Raw genomic sequence first — 22,100 nt, forward strand, 5'->3', positions numbered from 1 at the left:
TGCTGATCACCGTGACGTCCGTACACCATTTTTCGTTGATATAGAGGCATATCCCGCCGCCCTTTGTTTTCCCCGATGATTCCATGTCGCGGTCCGCTCGATGGATGTGGAAACCGGGAAGCATAATGCCGGCATCAGGTACAGCGTCGCAGAGCCAGGTCTCCGTGAAGCACATGGCCGCGGAACGTCCGAAGTCTTTACTTGTCTTTAACAGAAGATGAAGCTCGTCCATTTTGTTGGGTAGGGAGCGTACGTTCGCGAGGTGGATCGACGGGAACGCCAATCTGTGTCCTCTCTTGCGGAGTTTCACCTGAATGCCGGCTCGCTTCCCTCTGTGGCGCCGCTTCCGTCTCCATGCGCCGAAAACCGCGGACGCCGCTCCGGTGAGTAACTCTGGGAAAAAACTGAGCGGATATTCGAAAGTTGGTGACAGAAAGTCTGGAGTAGACTCCTTGATGGTTACCAGGTCTCCCCTTGTGTAAGTGAGTCGTGTAAGGTCTCCAAAGACGGACGAAAAACACAAAAACAAAGACAATACTAGAGAGCGCGTTACCGAGGCGACCACACTGGTAGGCGCCATCTTACTTCATTGACAGTAGCCGGCAAGTTGACTAGCATCTCTACAACAGGTAGTTGCCATTTTACAATTTTTGCCCACAGCTGGACCTGTGACCTCCTGCTCCAAAGACCAAGTCCTTAAAGATGAGCAATCGTGCCACCCTGACCATCAAAACTCTCATGGGATGAAAAACAGGGCACGCTGGGTGGGTGAAAAGTGGGTCAAAGCCGCAGACTTGGTCCAGGACTGACCTCAACGCCATCAAACGCCTTTATTGGTGAATTAGAACAGAAATTCATGTGAGCCGCGCCCTCTCATCCAACCAAGGGGTGCCTGTGTGAGGGAGAGAAATTCTCATGGCCCGAGAAAAGATCTTTTGCCCTTTATAGCATTATTGTGATCGTTTTTTCATTGCATCCAACATCGGATGACCTATGACTTCACAACTGTGAAGGACGAATGCAGAAAAATGACCACAGACACATGATCAACATCTTGTTGAAAGATGTATGGCCAAGTGTCCCGATACCAACATATGTGAGTGTTTGTGTATGTATCTTCCTCCTAGGCACACGTTCACACCGACATGCACACACTGAGTCTATTTTTAGAGCAAAGCATGGCAATTGTGGGCAGCAGTATTGAATAGTCATTTCAACGTTTGGGCTTCTCCTCCTTTTGTGCCCTTGAAATTTCACAGAAGGAGAAGATACATTTCATACATTTCTCTCTAAGATGTCACTCGAAGTGATGAGCCAGGTATTATCTTTGGTATTATTCCTTGATAGAGGGCATTGCTGTGGCTTATCTCGGGCTGCGTGTCTCTCTTTGAACAGACCTTCCAGCAAATCACTACAAGCCAGGCTTTATTGTTCCTGGGTTTATGTGTCAAGCATCCTCCCAGTGGTTATCTGTGTGACAGATGACAGCCAACGGATGTTTTTGTGTCACATAGGATGGATGACCTGCACTGTATAGTATAGTGGCGTCTGGCCATTGAAAACATTACCAACCCATGCGTCTCTTTGTGTTGACAGGATCGTCAACTACGAGATAGGTAAAGCCGGGGCAAAGGCGAGGTCGTTATGGAGGCTGGAGCCACTCCGGATCAGGTGAGTTGTGAACAATTTCCTCATTTTTTATTGGGGAATCATTTTTTGTCAATCCTGTCGTTTCTTGTTGCTGTTGCTTTCTTGCTTTTTCCGGCCTCCGTGGATGATTAAATAGCATAGTTAGTCAAACGTTTTCAGCCATTTGCTAATTATTCTACCTAATCGCACGACACTCTTGATAATTAAGAGCTGGCAATCATTCTCAGATTGACTAATTCGTGCATATTAGGGCGTCAGGGTTTTGGCAAATGGAATCCGAATTACCCAGATTCTCGTGACATCTTTTTGTGTGTGTGCACATGTTGCAACGTAGCTGGAGTGGGAGCCACATCCGCTGGGGTCAGCCGTTCCGGTTGCGGCACCTGACAACCGGTCACTACTTGGCCCTGACTGAGGACCGGGGCTTGGTGCTTCAGGACCGTGAGAGGTCTGACACAATCTCAACTGCCTTCTGCTTCAGAGCTTCTAAGGTAAGGCGAGGCCACACGAACATGCATGTTTTTACTCTACATGGTGACCCCCGTCACAAAGGATCGCACACGTCCTCATCAAAGAAGCTCCATTGAGAGACAGCCGCAAAGAACAATCCACTCACATCGCACTGGGAAATCACCATGTTTCAAGGGCAAGCGTGATTGACCGAGCAGAAGCTAGCATCCAGGTTAATTTAGATGACTGAATTTACCATTCGACTCGGTTTAATGGGATAAAAGATAGCATTATAGCTAGTGATTGGTGCAAATTATCTGTGGTCTGTCTTTTTTGTGTGTTTTGGTTCAAGTATGAGCAACGAGTTGCAGCTTGAATACATGCTGAGCATTTTGTGAAATCCCAGCACTCGCGTGGATGTGGCTTTCCGCCGCTTGTCTTTTCCACCCCACGACGCAAGCCCAAAACTTTACACACGTGTAGGCTAGAGTAATGTCGGATCTTAATGGAAAAGAAACATGGAATGCAAAGAGCAATAAGATGGTCTGCTTGTGTTTTGTAGACTGTATTTAGACAAAGGTATTGTGGTCACCGGTGAATGAGGCCTCGAAGGGGTCTAACCCAGCTAACTCTGAAAGTGTGACATGACATAATGTAAACATTATTACAGGTATCTCTGTAAAGGCAGATTTTTTTTTTTTTTTTTTTTTTAGTTGGACATCATTATATTGTGCAAGTGGCCATCATTTTGTCTATCAACATTTATAGCCTGTTTTACACTGACAGCTTTGACATTTGACATCATCATCATATTCTCTGTCCTCCCCTGGACAGGAAAAACTTGAGCAGAGCCCCAAGCGGGACATCGAGGGGATGGGTGTAGCAGAGATTAAATATGGAGACTCGCTCAGCTTCATAATGCACGTGGCCACGGGGCTGTGGCTCTCCTACCAGGCACCTGATGTCAAATCTGCACGTTTGGGTCCTCTCAAAAGACGAGTGAGTGTCATAACTAATGCGCACGCCATTCTGTCTGCAATGTTGAATGTACAGCCGACAGAAACACACAACATTAATAAATGAATGAAATTCTGGGGACAAGATAATGATCTGAGTTGATTAAAATGTCTATTAGATTATATCTCAGCCTTGACCGAATGTAAAACTTGCCATCATTTGGGATACATCGAGGTGTGAACGATGACATCGTGGATGCCGTCGTGCCCCCTCATCTAAAAAAAGCGCCATTAAAAAGCTTTTCCTCATCATGACAATTTCTCCGGTTAATTTTCTCCCTTTGCAAGGCGTGTCTACATTCCGAAGGTCACATGGACGACGGCTTGACTCTGCAGCGCTGTCAACATGAGGAATCTCGAGCAGCGCGCATCATCCGCAACACCACGCTTCTCTTTAACAGATTCATCAGGTATGTGAAGGTGCTTCTGAGTCGTATTGTAAAACAAATTGCACATGTGCCGGTTTTGTTGCAGATTATCCTGGTGATGAACTTTACAATTTCTTCCCAAATCGGTGCTCCAAGTCATTATACGAATCCTACTCCTCCAGATTGTGAAAATATTTGAATGAAGCTGTGACGTCACACAGCGTCAAAGAGCTCAGTCAGTCGTCCGTTCATTCATTTCCAAATAGGAAATGCGGCCCGTCCGCACATGGTCCACGATAAAAGAAAGGAAGCAGGGGGATGTGTGAGAGAACGCACCGACTACCTTTATTTGTCATCAAGTCACGCATCTTGTTTCCCGTGTGTGGAATTGTAGACACGTGAGAGTGTGTCAGCCTCGCCTGAGGTGGTGACACACAAATCCCCTCAACCCCCTCCCGTGCACACGTCAGCAGCTATTTTTAGCCAGCCAGCCAGCGGAAATCAGCATTTTAGTATGGATGCACCCGCAGGGCTTAAACATCATGTTTGTTATCGCAGCCCATCTTCATTAATTAATCAATGGTAATGATTTTGTCTACACATGATCAAGATTGTGCATGTTTGTATCTCTTTGCCAGAGATCTGGATTGTCTGGGTTTGAAGAACAAGGCACTTGTGGCTCTGCCCATTGAGGAGGTGCTCCAAACCCTCAATGACCTCATCGCCTACTTTCAGCTCCCTGACGCCGAGCTGGAGCACGAAGAGCGGCAGATCAAGCTACGCTCCCTCAAAAACAGGCAGAATCTTTTCAAACAGGAAGTGAGTTTTAGCACGCCAGGAAAACGTATACATATATACGTTTTGGTCAACCTCAGTGTCCACACATTTCGATTATTCATCTTGCCAGACATTTCAACCAGCATAACCAATATTATGCCCCAGTGCACAAACCCAGGTCTATGACGGCATGGCTGCGTGAGTTTGGCGTGGAAGAACTTGACGAGCCCACACATCCAAGTCCAATCGCCAAGTGTTCCGATCCTTTTTTTCTCGTAGTGTGCAAAGCTTGTGCTCATTAGGGTGACGGGTGAGCTGGAGCCTTTCCCAGCTGACTTGATGGAGAGGCAGGGTTCATCCTTGACTGGTCACCAGCTAATTGCGGAGCACATTGTCGCCAAGAATGTGCCCTGCGATCGGCTGGCAACCAGTTCAGGGTATAGCCCTCCTCCTGCCCGATGATAGCTGGGATAGGCTCCAGTATTCCCGTGACCCCCGTGAGGATAAACGGCTCAGAAAATGGACGTTCCGCACGGATGGAGGCGGTGCATTATAAGACGTCAGCAGCCACGGTACAGTGCGAGGCTGGCACGAACGCGCCGATGCTTTGTGCACTCTCCGGCATCCAAATTGCTTTCATCAATTACCGAATGTCAGCTGCAAGCTGAGAGGGGGGAGGGCGGTCACGTTAAGTATCCAATCCCTCCTTAACTCTGATGGGCCACAACAACCAAATAATCATATCACCCTATCAAAAATATTACAAATGTATTGGCAATCAATGTAAAAATTGGGCAGATTTCATCCTCTTCTATCCTGTTTACCTGTAAGAGTAATCTTTGATCCACCCCTTTTATTTTTCACCCGCAAGGTCAATTTGTCACTCTCGACAGCTGACTGGAATTTTCCTGGCATTATAAATCATCAGCCATTTCCATTTGGCGCGTTTAGCATAGCTGATGACTGGAGATACTCCCGTGTAGCATAAATCACCGTGACACCAGCACCAAAGAGGACAGGAGTCAAGCCATAGGGGATTGCCTTTATAATTGCAACGCTACCTTATTAGATGTTAATGTGTGAATGGTAAACGTGATGTGTTTCTAGACAGATAGATCCATACGTACTGTGTAGTTTATTTGTTGATTGATTGAGAAAGATCTCATGGATCTTGATGTGGTTGTACAGCATGCACACTCTTAGTGGTCTTACTTCTTTGGCCTACTCATCTTGCATGTGGAGGTTTCATGGTCTCCCCTTGCTTGCGTGGGTTTTCTCTGGCTTTTTCCCACATTCCAAATACATGCATGCTAATTGCAATTTAATTGACGATTCAAAACTGCACATAAGTTTGAATATAGAGGTGAATTTGTCGAAAGTGTACGCGCCCTGCGATTGCCTGGCGACCAGTCCGGGAACGTACCCCGCCTATCGCCCCAGGCAGGTCTGCTGGGATAGGCTCCGGCTCCAGATTTCAGGCTAGGATGGAGATAGATAAAAGCAAATGTCTCAAGTGTACTATTTTGGACAACAAATTGGTTGGCTTCGTTTTGTAGGGCATGCTGACACTTGTGTCCAACTGCATAGACCGTCTGAATGTCTACAACAGTGTGGCTCACTTTGGGGAGTGTGCTGGGCCAGAGGCCGGAGAAGCTTGGAAAGACATTCTCAACCTGCTTTATGAGCTGTTGGGTAAGCTATAATAATAATAATATCATAATATTTGCTGTGATTAACGCGGTGTCCGGATAGAGCCGTGCTATATAACCCTCGATTGACTGACTGTGCACACTCGGGATTGATTCTCAGCTTGTGAGGATTTAGAAGGGTCAACTTGCAAACTCTTAAATGTTCTGCTCATCTGTGATAGCTCATACATTCAGCGACCTGACACAGGACTGATGTCCCTGTTTTCTCCTATACGACAAAACATATCTCTGACTAACTAACTCACAGAAGAAGATGTACGTGCGGGAGATGGAATAATTTATATCTGCGTTCTCCAGGAGATCATGTGGACAACCAAAGTCCTAAATGTGACCGTCATCCTGTCCTGCTGAAGCTGCTCCTCACCCTCAGCTTACGTCCTTCATAGGCTTATTTTACTTACTGGGTTGTATTAGAGTTACAGTCATGTCTCGTCCTTCCATTTAGTCCGCCTCCTCCACCTCCACATCTGCTCCTGCACGGTGTTAAGTGGATTTAGGATGCCAGTTCCTGTCCAATTCCTGCCTGTCTGCCTTTTCGATAGTCCGTACAAATACTGTATGTGTATATGTGAGTTCTCGGCTTGTCTGTTTTGTGCACTTTTGTTGGCCATCAAGTGTAATTTTTTTGCTGTCCGTGTCTGCCTTTATTTGCCTAACCCTCCAGTACTCATCTGTCCAATTAACATGCACTCTTTCCTTATGCCATGCAGCAGCATTAATCAGAGGAAACAGGAACAACTGCACTCAGTTTTCCAACAACTTGGATTGGCTTGTTAGCAAGCTGGAGAGACTGGAGTCTTCTTCAGGTAAGCTCATGTTCATTCTTGTACATACCGCACATCCTTGTAGGTTGCATTATTGAACATCTTGAATCAAAGATGCCGCTGTTTGCTCTGAGGGTGATACACTATAAATGTTAAGGATGAACTGGTAGATCCCTTGTGAACTCTGTTGCCGACTAACTAAGGAATACTTGCAGGGATTCTTGAAGTTCTGCACTGTATTCTAATTGAGAGCCCAGAGGCTCTCAACATGATCCAGAAAGGACACATCAAGTGCATCATATCGCTGCTATACAAACATGGACGCAACCACAAGGTCAGTAGCACACGCTTCAAATCTCAGATGACGTATGAGTAGAGCTACTGTGCCATTATTTATGATATTGCTGCCCCTCTTTTTCTCTGGCTCCTCCCACCGCTCTGCCTTTAGATTCTAGATGTGCTTTGCTCGCTGTGTGTTTGTAACGGCGTCGCCGTGCGAACCAATCAAAACCTCATTTGTGATCACTTGCTACCCAAGAGAGACCTGCTGCTACAAACCCAGCTGGTCAACGACGTCCAAAGGTTAGAAAGCCAATTTTATGTGTCAAAATTCAACTTCAGTCCAGCTAGCAGGTGATGTTAACGCAGTTACTGTTACAAATGGAATGGCACTCAGGAGACCAAACCCTGTTAAAATGGATTAGCAACTTGAGAACTAGAGACATACGACTGCATCCTGCCAGAGTTTTAGGGCCCAAACGCAGGTGTTGCAATGGCACTCTGGGAATCAATGTGTTTTATTCTTCTTCTGACGAACGACTCGCCTGTTGGGAACCTCACCATGCCTTAAATCTCACTCATTATTGTGAATCCTGGTCCTCGATACGACTCCCCCAAAACTCACTCAGTAGCGCCCACTACAAAGTTTGATATTTTCCCGACATCAGTTTCACCAATCAACATGTGTCTGTCACAAAAGGACACACAAAAAAGTCTGAAATTGAACAGGAAGTCGGCCATTTTGATTCCAAGCAAACTTTTGGACGAATTCTAGGCTTTGTCCTTGAAAGAACTCCATCCATCCATTTTCCATACCGCTTATCCTCACTCGGGTCGCTGGAGCCTGTTCCAGCCACGTTCAGGCGAGAAGCGGGGTACACCCTGAACCGGTCGTCAGCCAATCGCAGGGCACATATTAACAAACAACCTTTCACGCTTACAGACAATTTAGAGTCTTCAATTAACTTACCGTGCATGTTTTTGGGATGTGGGAGGAAAGCGGAGTATCCGGAGAAAACCCACCCACGCAGGCACGGGGAGAACATGCCAACTCCACACAGGCGGGGACGGGGATTGAACCCGGGTCCTCAGAACTGTGAGGCAGGTGTGCTGACCAGTCGTACACCTTTGAAAGAACTCGTACGAGGGAATTCACTCAAATGAGGCCCGATCGGAACCCTGTATACTAGATTGAGAAAAGGGAAACATTTGTCAGTAATCATGTCAAATTAAAGAAACAAACACAAAAAATCCTGGATCCGTTTTTCAGGTTTTGTGAAATGTTACTCAGTAATCAACAGAAAAATACAACTGATTCAACAGATTGTTTTTTCCATTGGTACTTTCTCAATTTATGATGCAACTTAAACTTTTCTCTTCTACTATATATGGGTCTTAACTGTTTGACTAAAACGCTTCATAAAGTTGACATGAGTGATTATTGTAGTGAGGAGGGAGACATTTTGTAATGTCCTTTGTTTGATTAGATCAAGTGACATCATTTTATTAAGTCTCTTTTAGCACTTCTGCCTTAAGCTATCGATTTCTTTTGAGACATTTGCCAAAACAACTAAAGCATGAAATATGTTTTCCTAAAGGCAGACGTTTAATTAGCTCCGACGAAAAACACAATGAATGACAGTGACTGTGTGGGATTTTTATGTCCCCCCCCCATTGCCAGTATGAGACCGAACATCTTCCTCGGTGTGAGCGAGGGCTCGGCTCAGTATAAGAAGTGGTACTACGAGCTCATGATTGACAAGGTGGACCACTTCGTGACCAGTGAACCCTCCCACTTACGAGTAGGCTGGGCTAACACCAAAGGCTACGCACCTTACCCTGGAGGAGGTGAAGGCTGGGGGGGCAACGGCGTGGGAGACGACCTCTATTCCTATGGTTTTGACGGCCTGCACCTCTGGTCAGGTGGGATCCTTGTGTTTTTGTGTGTGTGTTTGTCCGACACACCTCATGCATACAACATTAGCAGAGTTTAGACAGGACCAGAACAGAACCCCGCAGGGACAATATCGCTATGTTTCCTAGGTCGCGTCCCCCGGGCGGTCGCATCCCTCAACCAGCACATCCTTACCTCAGAGGATGTGGTGAGCTGTTGCCTGGACCTCGGAGCTCCCAGCATCTCTTTCCGCATCAACGGACAGCCCGTTCAGGGCATGTTTGAAAACTTCAACACGGACGGACTCTTTTTCCCTGTTGTCAGCTTCTCGGCGGGTGTCAAGTGAGTTTGGATTATTTGTTTTTGCCAGGGAAACACACTCACCACACTCATTCATGCATGATGAGCGCAGACAAGCACAATGAGTTGAGACCGGCAGACATCCGCTCCACTCTCACAAAACCCTGCGCATTGGAAGTCCATCTCATCCACCTCCGGCATGCATGCATCCTCAAAGCCTTCGGATTGGCTGGCTGGCTGGCCTGTATTTGCTTCTGTCGCTGTGGCGACCACAGATCGTGTGATCGACTTGCACAAATGCAATTTCAAGCTCAGGCAGTTTTTCATGGGGACCGGCAGCTTTTTGCAATGCTGATTTAACTCGATGAAGCCCTGAAATATTTGACGTTTTTTGCTTTCTTTAGCGGGGTTGATTTTCTGGTTGTCAGCATTACTCAAACTATAGTTGGCCACCATTCTGCTCCTCCTTGATTATTTGATTGTTTATCAGCGTAGCGGTGTAGATTTGGGGTTGGACAAAAATCTCCATGTCAGATATCTACATTGTATTGTCAGTGTCTAATGTCCAAGTATGGCCACTTAATGACCTTTAAATATGATACAGTATTCTTCCATTGCACTGTCAACACTGTGTAGCATCACAAGCAATCATAGAAATGCTTTATTACATATTTATATACATTTTTCCAACCCCATACTGCTCAATGCTGTACATTAAACATGAAAAAAAAACATTCCGCATACAGTACAGCAAAGAGTGATGATTGTGTTTTGTTTCATTTATTTACATTTCTGGTACTAAATCGGAATAATACCTTTGGTTTTTGTTGTTATTTGTTGCGCTCAAGAGAACATACCACACTGTGTCCACTTTACATCCGATATGTAGGCTTTACACCAAATGCTTTCCCTTCTTGTGACCGGAGTAATACAGTTATTAGCACACCATAGCTATATTGTTGGCAAAATATTGATAACACTGTGTTGTGAGTGGCTCTGTGATTTCTACACCGAGTGTAGAATATGAGTGTATGCGGTGTACACCTTGCACTGGTCACCAGTCAATCGCAGGGTACACACAGACAAGCAATCATTCACACTTATGGGCACTCTGCATGTTTTGGGAAGTGCCCAGAGAAATACCAGGGAAAACATTTCAACTCCCCACGGAAAGGTCTGAGCTGACATTTGAACTGTGAGAGAGACTTGCTCGACACCATGCTCCACCGTCCAACTGCTCATTGAACTGTATGTACAGGATAATCAATTGTGATGAAAATTGGCTGCCCTTGCGATTTCTTTAGCACTCTATGATTTCCAGATGCAGCATTTAATTTGGGAAGTGACATGCTCGCAATCGAAGAGGGTGAAAGTCTGCCGTCTGTGGACGTGTCTCATAAAACACACTTTTTAAGAATCGAGGGCCGCAGCCAGTGAGTTGCGTCACCGCCACCACTACTACTACTCTAATCTTTATTTTGGGCTGCCTCAGGAGAGCTTCTCGACAGTGATGACGGAGAGCTTGTTTTTAATACTCGAGTTCAATTTGTCCCTCTTGCAGTTGAAGCGTGACTGACTGAAGCAGATTATTCGAGTGGAAAGTGATCGACATGTTTGTCCCATTCTAATGTCATCAGGGTAAGGTTCCTGTTGGGTGGTCGTCATGGCGACTTTAAATTCCTGCCACCGTCAAGTTACGCCCCCTGTTATGAGGCCCTCCTGCCCAAAGAGAAGTTGCGGGTGGAACCAGTTAAGGAGTACAAGAGGGATGCGGAGGGGGTCCGAGATTTGCTCGGCACCACCCTCATCTGGTCGCAGGCCTCCTTCATTCCGACACCTGTGGAAACCAGCCAGGTAATAAGCAGCGGGACGTACAGTACTTTCATTGCAACGATGACATGAATCTCTATTTGAGGGTACGTAGTGTATGTCTTCCGCTAATAGGGGGAAAACAATAACCAGCTCTGGTTGGGTCCTCAGATTGTTATGCCAACTCATTTAGAGAACGTTCGTGACAAGCTGGCGGAGAACATCCATGAACTGTGGGGAATGAATAAAATTGAACTGGGCTGGTCCTACGGCAAGGTGAGAATATTCCTTTTAGCTATTTACAAGGACAATAAAATCGCCATCCAAATCAAAACACACCAAAAAAACAGGATCCATGCATTTTGCCATGTTTTTGACATGGCAAGAAACATCGGAATGAAACATGTTAAGTGTTCAATTGATCACAAAAGCCTGTACGTCATCTTGCTTTCTCTCTCATAATTTGCGCGTCACACCAACAAGAGGGTAAGTGGAAAGAAACATTGACATTCTCCATGCTCGGTGCTTTTCATATCACCCGCCCGAAGCTTCCTCACAGCTTATTATTTCTCGGTAACACGACCATATTGTCTGTCTTTCAGTGTCGACTCAGTCACAAATGACTTGTTTCACCCAAGGGCACAACAGGATTTCTGAGTTTTGGTAAAATGATAAACCAAGAGGAATGACTACTTTATTTCTGTACTTCTGGCAGGCATTTAATTATCCTGTTTATCGAAGAACATCCGATTTTAATTGATAATGCAAGCGCCGTAAAACACGCTCAAAATATATATAAGGTGGAAGAGGCTGGATTGTTTTTTTTGCCCAAATGGAAATGTGAAGATTTTACCCAAAAATTGTATTTGTTGGAATACAGACCAACAATTTTAATAATTTGCCAGTTCTGGTTCCATAGCGGAATGGGGAACTGCCTTCCCAAAAAAGAAAACCATACAAAAAATACCCTCCCTTTGTTTCTTGATTTTCTTTTTTAGTCTTAACGCGTAGTATGACGTAAGGTACAGTACATTGTCTGGACAAATACAATGATGACAACAAAAACTGCATTGGAGTTTAATTTTTAAAGCTGATATCGAGCCATTTTCCAAAATCATACCATTAAGTTTAAGCATCATCAAGTATTATTCAATCAGAGGCATTTTGGTTGTGTAATATACCTTTAGTGGTAGCACGCATTCAAATGAACCATGACTGTACTACTCTTCATGTTATAGAGATTTGGCTCGATTAGTAATTCAATGAAATACACCCTCAAGTATAATTTGAATTTGTACTACATGTTATCATTTTCCTCAATTCTCTTTTCAAATGCCTTCTCGCTGGCCTCAGCCTTCTGAGATATATCGGGGTTTCTGATTCAAACTCTCAGAGAGGGATTCATTCAACAATATCTTTAGGATTGTAGTTTTCAGTGGTGTTGAACTGCCGCGCATCATACCGACGAATACTTTGTATCGGACAGAATTCGATTGTGCTGGAGTAGCGATTGCTGTGCTGTGGTGTAATGAAGTGGAGTATGTTTATTTATGTTGAAAATGTGTGTGTACACTGTATATACATATATATATATATATATATATATGTGTACCTGTATCTAGTATGATTATAATTTGTATTATTAAATGTTTTCTTTTATAAAATGCAATATTTTGACTCTCTCTTGGTTTATTGCACAATGAGTCATAAATGATAAACATGCTGTATCTGTTTTGCCCTAATAGGAAGAAATCAAGACTCAAACAACACGTTTTTATGCACGAACATCCTCCCGCTATTACTACGACAGTTTTGATCTTTTATGAGGCAACGTGAGAATAATTTGCAAAGGCTGATAGTCACGACCAGCTTTGATGTAATGTAAAGCTGTGTGACAAACTGCTTGTAAAGTGACTTCTTGTAATCTTATTGAGCTGTTGCCCCAAGAGCTGGCTGGTGCTCCTCGCCCACCAGCCCAACTGCATATGTGTGCATGCTTTTTTCGGTGAACATCGACCATTGCCATGCGGTATTGCCAATAGGAGATTTTGGCATAAAGTGCAGCCTCATGACAGGCAATACATCTCTTGCTTGGTGTTTCACTCGTACAATGAGCGGATGTGTCCCATCAACATGCTCACTAGAGCAGCTTGCGGCTTCATCAGCAGCGGCGTGCGGTAGACACATTTCTCTTCACTTGTCAGCTCACAGTGGCAAGACGTGTCGTACTGCGCTCGGTAATGAACGTCGTGGAGACGGAGATTCGATTGACACGCATTCTGTATTCGCTCATAGATCAGGGATGATAATAAACGGCAGCATCCATGTCTGGTGGATTTCTCCAAACTGCCCGAGACTGAAAAGAACTACAACCTGCAGATGTCCACAGAAACTCTCAAGTATGTTGGCCACGTTAGATTCATTTGCTCCGTGCTCTTACTATGTTTTCCCAAAGATATGACATACCCCCCCCCCAAAAAAAACCTCATGAGGCAGAAAGACATATTTGTATTTACAATAGTGTTGTTTCTCAAGTTCCGAATGTACATTTTGGGTTAAATAAATGATACATTAAGAAATCAGCCTGAATATGAAGTGTAATGAAGTCCAAAATAATATATACCACTCAAATACATGTGTTTACCTTTGATGTGTCTTCCATTGTACTGTGTTGGTTTGTGTTTGAAATTCTCCATTTGCACTGATGCACATCTAAACAAGGTCCGATGTTATCTGCTCCACACAACACTTAAATTGGCTTCTCAAAAGTCCCACTGCGCCCTATTTCAAGTGCTTCCCATAAATAGTCTTTCCATGATGCACAGTTTGCCATAATTATCCTTGATGTGCTGCTCTCTGGATGACATCCATGGGAAAAAAGAGCTTTTTACACAGGGTGTGAAGACAGTTTCACACTCAGTGGAGTCCTCTGGGAATTCCCTTGACTTTTATTACGGCAGATATGCACAATTTAATGCATGACTTCACGCCACCGAGCGTTTGCTATTCTCCTCAAATCAGAGGCCGAGGTGACACTTGGGATTGAACATGTTCCGTACAGTATTTTGTTTTCTATTCACAGAACCCTGCTGGCACTGGGCTGTCGAGTGGTTCAGGTCAATTCCAATGCTGATGAATCCCATAAGAAGATTAAACTCCCCAAGAAGTAAGTAAGATTGGATTTTTTGCCTCCTTTTCTGGTCCAACCCTAGTCTCCAGTCATTTGGTATTTTGAAATGAATAATGTACGCAACGCACAATGATATTTTTTCTATTTTAGCTTCATGATGTCCAGTGGTTACAAACCATCCCCTTTGGACCTGTCTGACATAAAACTGACTCCAGGTCAGGAGTCGCTGGTGGACAAATTGGCAGAGAACGCACACAATGTGTGGGCCAAAGACCGCATCGAGCAGGGTTGGACCTATGGTATCCAGCAGGTACACTGTCTGCATGTGCTCATGTGCAGTAAAAATATTGACCCATTTATGCTATACAAGACAACTTCACTAGTTTATAATGGAGTCTCTTCAGAATTGTATGCCGAGTTGAGTACAGTAGCAAATCGTTTTTTTCCTTTATGATGAAGTAATTCCCAAAGGATTATTTTTGGAATACGTGAGTATTGTTTTCTCTCTGTGGTGCTCACAGGATCTGAAAAGTAAGCGTAACCCTCGCCTGGTCCCTTATGCCATGCTGGATGAGCGCACCAAGAAGTCAAACCGTGACAGCCTCCGGGAGGCCATTCGCACTCTGATCGGTTATGGTTACAACGTGGAGCCATCTGATCAAGAAGGCGGTGTGTTTCATTTTATTATGTGGGCTAAATGGCCATTTTCACTTCCTATAGGTGCAATGGCCGGGCGCACCAATACTTTTGTCCATACAATGTCAAGTAATAACTTCACATAATACCTTAAATAACCTTCTCGAATGACTGTATGTCGCTGTCCCTTCCAGGACAAGTGGTCGAGCGTCTCAGCATCGACAAAATCCGATTTTTCAGAGTAGAACGGACATACGCGGTGAAGACCGGGAAATGGTACTTTGAATTTGAGGTCGTCACAGGAGGAGACATGAGAGTCGGCTGGGCAAGACCTGGGTGTAAGCCCGATGTGGAGCTCGGCACGGATGAGTTGGCTTTTGTCTTTGATGGATACAGGGTAATCACATCCATAATTACTTTTCATTTCTCTTTGTCGAGGTCAGAGCGCATGTTTATTTCAATTACTGTATCTCGCTCAAGGTCGCTGAGGGCAAAAGTCAGTTTAACCGGTACGTTTTGTCACGTTACTCTATCCGCGTGTGATTCTCGACCGATTATATTTGACTTCTTTCAATTAACTCATTCACTGCCAGCCTTCCCATTTAACATGGATATTTGACTTCTAAAGCCGTCAATGGCAGTGAATGTGTTAAATAAAATATAGATGAAGTCGTAATAAAAATGTTAAGCTTGTCAAACTTTTTGGAACCTTTGATTATTAATTATCAAATGCTTAGAGTATCTGGGATTAGAGGTAATATCGATATGAGCATCTGCAGGTTCAAACTGTTTTCTTCAGTATTCCATTTTTGGTGATGACCTGTTAAGTGCAATATTCTCACTTTTCGCAAATCACGTTTGCATATTCTTGTCCCGTCTTCTTGACGTGCACACAGGGCCACTGTCTGAACATGGGTGGCCGCTTGTTTGGGCGCTGCTGGCACAGTGGCGATGTGGTGGGCTGCATGATCAACATGGAGGACAAATCCATGATCTTCACCCTCAATGGAGAGATACTTATCACCACCAAAGGCTCTGAACTTTGCTTCACTGACTTTGAAACAGAGTATGGTGAGAAACTGTGTTTGTGAATGAGGATTCAGCGAACACCATTTCTAGAACGTAAGACTGACAATGTCAGATGTCTTCTGGTCTTTCAATGAGACCTGCACACGCTCAGTGTATGTAGCATAACCTGCCCTGGCCTATGCTGCGGATAGAGTTGAACTGTAAAAGGATTTGTATTCAAAAATGACCTACATTAACCCTTGTTTACTGCCTTGCTTGCTCTGCAGGGTTCATCCCGGTGTGTAGTCTGGGTTTAGCTCAGGTGGGTCGTATGAATCTTGGCAAAGATGCCAGCACCTTTAAGTATTACACCATGTGCGGCCTTCAAGAGGGATTTGAGCCCTATGCTGTCAACATGAACAGAGAGCTCACCATGTGGTTCAGCAAGCGTCTACCAACGTTTGTCGACGTGCCGAAGGACCACAATCACATCACAGTATGAGCAAACAGTGAAATACTTCATCGCAACGATGGCGGTCATTGGATGGATGATAAGCCTGTCGATTCTCCTCAGGTGACAAGGATTGATGGGACTGTCGACAGCCCCCCGTGTCTCAAGGTTACTCACAAGACATTTGGCACCCAGAACAGCAACACAGACATGGTGTTTTGTCGTCTCAGTATGCCTGTGGCGTTTCACTCCTTCTTCAAGACCAGTCCTGTTATCGACATGAATGGAGTGCACGACGATGACACCCTCAAAGTCAAACACAGGTGCTTGTTCTTCAAACTTTTAAAACCTCCCTTAGCTACTATCTTCTGCTCTTTTGGGAAGAACCTCCAAAAGACTTTGACAGTCTGGGAATTTGTTTCCATTTGTTTGTGTGTTGGGTTTCCCTTTGTGCATTGGGGTACAGTCATGCTTGAACAGAAAAGGGCCTTCCCCAAACCATTCCTACGAATTTAAAAGCATAGATTATCCAAAGTGTCTTGCGAGTTGAGATTCAAGCAGAGGTTCAACACCTAACCCCGATTTTTGTTTTATTAACAAATACACTAAGCGACTCAGCACCTACTGGATGGCTATATAGTACGGTATAAATCACTTGGTTTCAAGTTCATCTCCAACTACCTGAAATAATGTAATAATAATAATAATTGAAAGGAGAAAAATGCATATCCATCCAAAACAAAGTGTGCTTCATCACTAGGTCAATTACTTTTGTATACACTTGATAATCTTTGAAATGCGGTTGTTGACAGATATCCACTGCGATCCGTGCGACACAGTGATGAAAGTAGACGAGTGGACTACAGCAGCATCACAATGGTAGTGAAGCATCACTGATAACCTTCCTAGTAAATCCCTTTGTCACAACATTTACAATCTTTAATATGTCCTTACAGTACTACCACGCTGTGAGGGTCTTTGCTGGTCAAGACCCTGCACGTGTTTGGGTCGGTTGGGTTACCCCCGACTACCATTATCATAGCAACAACTTTGCCCTCAGCAAGACCAGAACAGTGACTGTAACCTTGGGTGATGAGCGAGGACGAGTCCACGAGAGGTGAGATTTTGGGGTGAAATGCACCCCCTGTTTTAACTTCATCTTGTCTTCAGTGTAGATGAATCAATGATGACTGCCTTCTCATAGCGTCAAGAGGAGTAACTGCTACATGGTGTGGGCCGGGGACGTGATCAACGCCACTCATGGCTCAAGTCGTAGAAATGTTGACCTGGAAATTGGCTGTCTCAGTGACCTCGCCACTGGCCTGGTGACATTCACTGCCAATGGGAAGGAGGTATCCACATCCTACCAGGTAACAAATGCATTGGCTCTAGAAGCTAACACACCTACCGACTGGTAAAAAAAACAAATGTCAATTAAATAATCTGAGAAAGACAGATATCTGGATATCTAAGAATGACAATGACTCGCTGTGCAATTGTTCATCCAGCCATCTAGTAGCACTTTGTCATGGTAACCCCCGTCAGGAAATGGCTGCATATTGATCCGCCTGCGTGGAGTTCGCATGTTCTCCCCGTGCCTGCGTGGGGTTTTCTCCGGGCACTCCGCCTTCCTCCCACATCCCCAAAACATGCATGCTAGGTTGATTGACAACTCTAAATTGCCCGTAGGTGTGCATGTGAGTGCAAATGGTTGTTTGTTTGTATGGGCCCTGCGATTGGCCCTGCCCGATGATAGCTGGGATAGGCTCCAGCACACCCGCGACCCTAGTGGGGAGAAGAGGCTCAGACAATGGATGGATGGACTTTCAGACATTTGACAACTTCCCTTTTCAGCCTGAAGAAGTCTTTTGAAGGGTTTAATCTTCTTATGTTCAGTGGCATCACCCAGCGCTGAGTCATCCTCACGAGCCCGTTCACACACGCACACATACCATACCAAGCGGTGACGTGGCGATGACTCAGCGCTGGGTGATGCCACTGAACATTAAGCTGCTTTGTACAAGTCACGTATTTGATACAGTATGTGCTACAGTATGTGTCTCTTCTCCAGGTGGAACCAAACACCAAGCTTTTCCCCGCTGTATTTGTGCAACCCACCAGCCCTAACCTCTTTCAGTTTGAACTCGCCAAAATAAAGGTACAATTGCTCGATAACATTTCTATCAGTTCACTTGATTTCTGTGACTAGCACAACACAGTGTTAACCGCCAATCAAATACCAATCCATCAATCCAATAAAGAAATAGCAAAGGACAATGATGGCATCCATCCAGCATTTTGAAAACCGAGATTTCAAAAAAAATCTTGTGTCAGTTTTCTCTTGACCAATCGAGTGGCTATTATACTGTGCAACTGCGCTTGGTAGTCCAAATGGAGGGTGCCAAAAAGTAGTGAGGAACACAAATGATATTTTGGTGACATTCATATCTTTTGAGAGCGGAATTGCAAAAAAAAAAAAAAAAAAAAAAAAAGCAAAAGTACTACTATCATAAAGTAAAGCGTACCACTTGATGGAAATGTGGTTTTAAGGGAAGATCCTGATCACTCTCTCTATTTCTATCTCTCGCAAACACACACACAGGAAATTGCTCACTCTTGACCCGCGCAGACAGGCCCCCATTTAGCATTCTAATGTCTTCATAAGCTGCTAAAGGTTGCAGTAACAAGATGGGTACTTGTCGGAAAAAGGGTAGACTCAAAGGATAAGTCATTCACATACTGTAACTCCATCATACTTCAGAAAGTTCCAAATTATTTTCATCTTGAAAGTGTTTTTATTGTGGATGGTCACTCCACGCGCGGAGCTCTCTAACTGCCCAAATGTGACGCACCCCTGTACAGAACGCCATGCCACTGTCATCAGCCATTTTTAAAAGTGAACATAAGAACCCGGTGCCTCAGTGTCCACCTCGTCTTGACGTCCAGACCATCAATGCGGTGTTGTGGAGCCGCATGCCAAACACCTTCCTCAAAGTAGAAACGGCCAGGGTCAGCGAGCGACACGGATGGCCCGTCCAATGTGTGGAGCCTCTGCAGATGATGGCAGTTCACATACCTGAGGAGAACAGGTATACTTATTTTATTGCTGATTTTGGCTAAGTTGCTACAGTTCTGGTTACTTCTCTCCAAAGCAAACTGAACTACTACTGTGCCACTTGTATTTACAAGTATAGAAATTGAGACTTATTGCTCGAAGGATGCCAATTTGCTTTCCAAGCAATTTGGGTACGCACATAACCAAATTGGAGCATTTTTCCTCCATCTGATCCAAGTCGACAAAGACCTGATTTTTGGATTCTGTCTGACGATTATCCAATTTACTGTGGTGTGCGCCTGTGCGTTGTATGAGGGTCATTGTTACTCTCAGATCTGCTCGGAAATGCTTCAAGGCAGACAAGCCTAAATGTTCAAACTATTCAATATTTATGATCGCAAATCCTTATGTGTTTGTGTCTTCTTTGTATGTTCTGGCAGTCCAGATACCCTGTATCAACCATAATAATAATACTAATAATATAGTATATAGTAAATATAGTATTATTATTATATGATAATAACAATAACATCTAATAATAATCCATTCATCCATTCTCTGAGCCGCTTCTCCTCACGCGGGCCGCGGGCGTGCTGGAGCCTGTCCCAGCTGTCATCGGGCAGGAGGCGGCGTACACCCTGAACTGGTTGCCAGCCAATCGCAGGGCACATACAAACAAACAACCATTCGCACCTACGGGCAATTTAGAGTCTTCAATCAACCTACCACGCATGTTTGTGGGATGTGGGAGGAAACCGGAGACCCCGGAGAAAACCCACGCAGGCACGGGGAGAAAATGCAAACTCCACACAGGCGGGGCCGGGGATTGAACCCCAGTCCTCAGAACTGTGAGGCACAAGCTCTAACCAGTCACCCACCGTGCCGCAGTTCTGAGGACCAGGGTTCAAATCTCGGCCCCCCCCCCCCCTTTGTGGAGTTTGCATGTTCTCCGTATGCCTATGTGGGTTTTGTCTGGGTACTCCGGTTTCCTCCCACATCCCAAAAACATAAATGGTAGGTTAAGTCCAGCCATCCCTCCATTTTCTGTGCCACTTATCCTCACTAGGCTCGCAGGCATGCTTGAGCCTATCCTAGCTATCTTCGGTTGCCAGCCAATTGAGGTGGTAGGTTAAGTGAAGACTCTAAATTGTCCGTAGGTTTGAATGTGAATGTTTGTTTCTATCAGGGTCAACCCCGCCTCTTGCCCAGAGTCAGCTGGGATCGGCTCCAGCATGCTCGCGATCCTCGTGAGGAGAAGCGGTACGGACAATGGATGGATGGATGGATGGATTATTGTCATTATTTATTTTGGAGCAGCTATGTAAGACGTGAACACACACATGGCCATTTTTTTTCCTGATCATGTGTGATCATCATCTCACATTTCAAAAATTGTTTAAGATGTCAAAAATCGATGTGTCTCCCCCCACTTTCGGGATCAGACTTTTGAATGTAAAATACAACCGACGGGAGTCTGAGACTCGAGACTCCATCTTCATCGATGGAGCCGTTATTACAGATGAATGCCTTTGACATGGATATTGTTCTAGGTTCACTTATACATTTTTAGAACATGAAACACATGCTACATATTCTAATCGCTGTGAAAATATACATTAAGATTCATATTAATACTTCTGTCCAATAACACTTGGTGTGAGTTGACATACTTTTAAGAAAACAGCCTAGCTCCTGAAAAAAACTCTGACATACACGGACGGTTGTCATCAGACAGTAAAGAGTTTAAATAGAGTTTCATGAGATTTTTCCTAGAACTGTTTCTGATTTCCAATATGCACATTTTGTTTCTATTCAAAGGTGCGTGGACATCATGGAACTGTCCGAGCAGGAGGACATGAGGGAGTTCCACTACCATACCTTGAAGCTTTACTGCGCCCTCTGTGCTCTGGGCAACACCCGTGTGGCCCATGCCCTCTGCAGTCACTTAGACCAATCCCAGCTGCTATATACCATTGACAACCAGTACTTGTCTGGCATGTTACGAGAGGGATTTTACAATCTTCTCATCAGCATCCATCTGGAGACAGCCAAAGGTGCAAGACTCATGATGAAAGATGAGTTCATTATCCCGGTCACAGCAGAGACACGCTCTATCCGTCTCTTCTCCAATGCTTCCAAAAAGCACTCGCCCCCTGGGGTAGGGCTCAGTACATCGCTCAAGCCCCGCCTCAACTTTGCACCTCCCTGTTTTGTCAACACCAAACGGGAGCATCATCTGTACAGTCCCCAGATCCCACTGGATGCATTAAAAGAAAAATCTATTTCAATGCTGACCGAGGCGGTCCAAGGTGGTGGCCACTACATCCGTGATCCCGTGGGAGGAGGTGTAGAGTCCCAGTTCGTGCCAATCCTGAAGCTCATCAGCACGTTGCTTACGATGGGCATCCTCGGGAGTGAGGATGTTCACAAAATCTTACTTCTCATTGACCCTAATGTATTTAGGGAGACACACGAGGGAGGACGCATCGGTACGAATGACAAAGAAGGACTAGCGGAGACGGAGGAGAAGGCAGTGGAAGCTGGAGAAGAAGAGGCAGCCAAAGAGGCAAAACAGCCAATGAAAGGACTTCTGGAAAAAAGACTGCCTGAACCTGTAAAACGTCAGGTGATAACATGCACACATAGGCAGATTATGTTTATGTACACGATATGGACACCTGTCCATTGCGTCAACAGGAATGTATTATACAGTTGACCTTTCGGTCGTAGAAGGTTAAACGACATAATACAAGAGACCTGGATTTACAAAGCACAGACCTGACACATTTGTCTTGCCATTGTCA

At 44.8% G+C, this 22,100-nt stretch overlaps 1 protein-coding gene across 5 annotated transcripts in view; it reads left to right on the plus strand.

Moving 5' to 3' along the window:
* LOC133487553 (ryanodine receptor 3-like) overlaps positions 1-22,100 on the plus strand; it is a 102,645-nt gene that overhangs the window by 28,076 nt on the left and 52,469 nt on the right. For 3 of the 5 annotated variants that reach the window (XM_061794302.1, XM_061794303.1, XM_061794304.1), the window contains 27 exons: positions 1,597-1,671; positions 1,985-2,141; positions 2,935-3,099; positions 3,405-3,526; positions 4,123-4,303; positions 5,818-5,953; positions 6,681-6,776; positions 6,950-7,068; positions 7,183-7,316; positions 8,695-8,936; positions 9,057-9,249; positions 10,845-11,061; positions 11,188-11,292; positions 13,312-13,415; positions 14,099-14,182; positions 14,297-14,456; positions 14,668-14,815; positions 14,977-15,179; positions 15,679-15,853; positions 16,078-16,286; positions 16,365-16,564; positions 17,054-17,120; positions 17,198-17,358; positions 17,446-17,611; positions 18,313-18,399; positions 19,104-19,330; positions 21,115-21,922. In XM_061794302.1, the coding sequence (XP_061650286.1) occupies positions 1,597-1,671; positions 1,985-2,141; positions 2,935-3,099; positions 3,405-3,526; positions 4,123-4,303; positions 5,818-5,953; positions 6,681-6,776; positions 6,950-7,068; positions 7,183-7,316; positions 8,695-8,936; positions 9,057-9,249; positions 10,845-11,061; positions 11,188-11,292; positions 13,312-13,415; positions 14,099-14,182; positions 14,297-14,456; positions 14,668-14,815; positions 14,977-15,179; positions 15,679-15,853; positions 16,078-16,286; positions 16,365-16,564; positions 17,054-17,120; positions 17,198-17,358; positions 17,446-17,611; positions 18,313-18,399; positions 19,104-19,330; positions 21,115-21,922 (4,741 nt within the window). Of the gene's footprint in view, positions 1-1,596; positions 1,672-1,984; positions 2,142-2,934; positions 3,100-3,404; positions 3,527-4,122; positions 4,304-5,817; positions 5,954-6,680; positions 6,777-6,949; positions 7,069-7,182; positions 7,317-8,694; positions 8,937-9,056; positions 9,250-10,844; positions 11,062-11,151; positions 11,293-13,311; positions 13,416-14,098; positions 14,183-14,296; positions 14,457-14,667; positions 14,816-14,976; positions 15,180-15,678; positions 15,854-16,077; positions 16,287-16,364; positions 16,565-17,053; positions 17,121-17,197; positions 17,359-17,445; positions 17,612-18,312; positions 18,400-19,103; positions 19,331-21,114; positions 21,923-22,100 lie in introns of all 5 variants that reach the window. The other 2 variants (XM_061794300.1, XM_061794301.1) reach the window with 1 other exon arrangement.

The sequence above is a fragment of the Phyllopteryx taeniolatus genome, chromosome 13 (genome assembly GCF_024500385.1).
Source record: "Phyllopteryx taeniolatus isolate TA_2022b chromosome 13, UOR_Ptae_1.2, whole genome shotgun sequence".
Classification (NCBI taxonomy): Eukaryota; Metazoa; Chordata; class Actinopteri; order Syngnathiformes; family Syngnathidae; genus Phyllopteryx; species Phyllopteryx taeniolatus.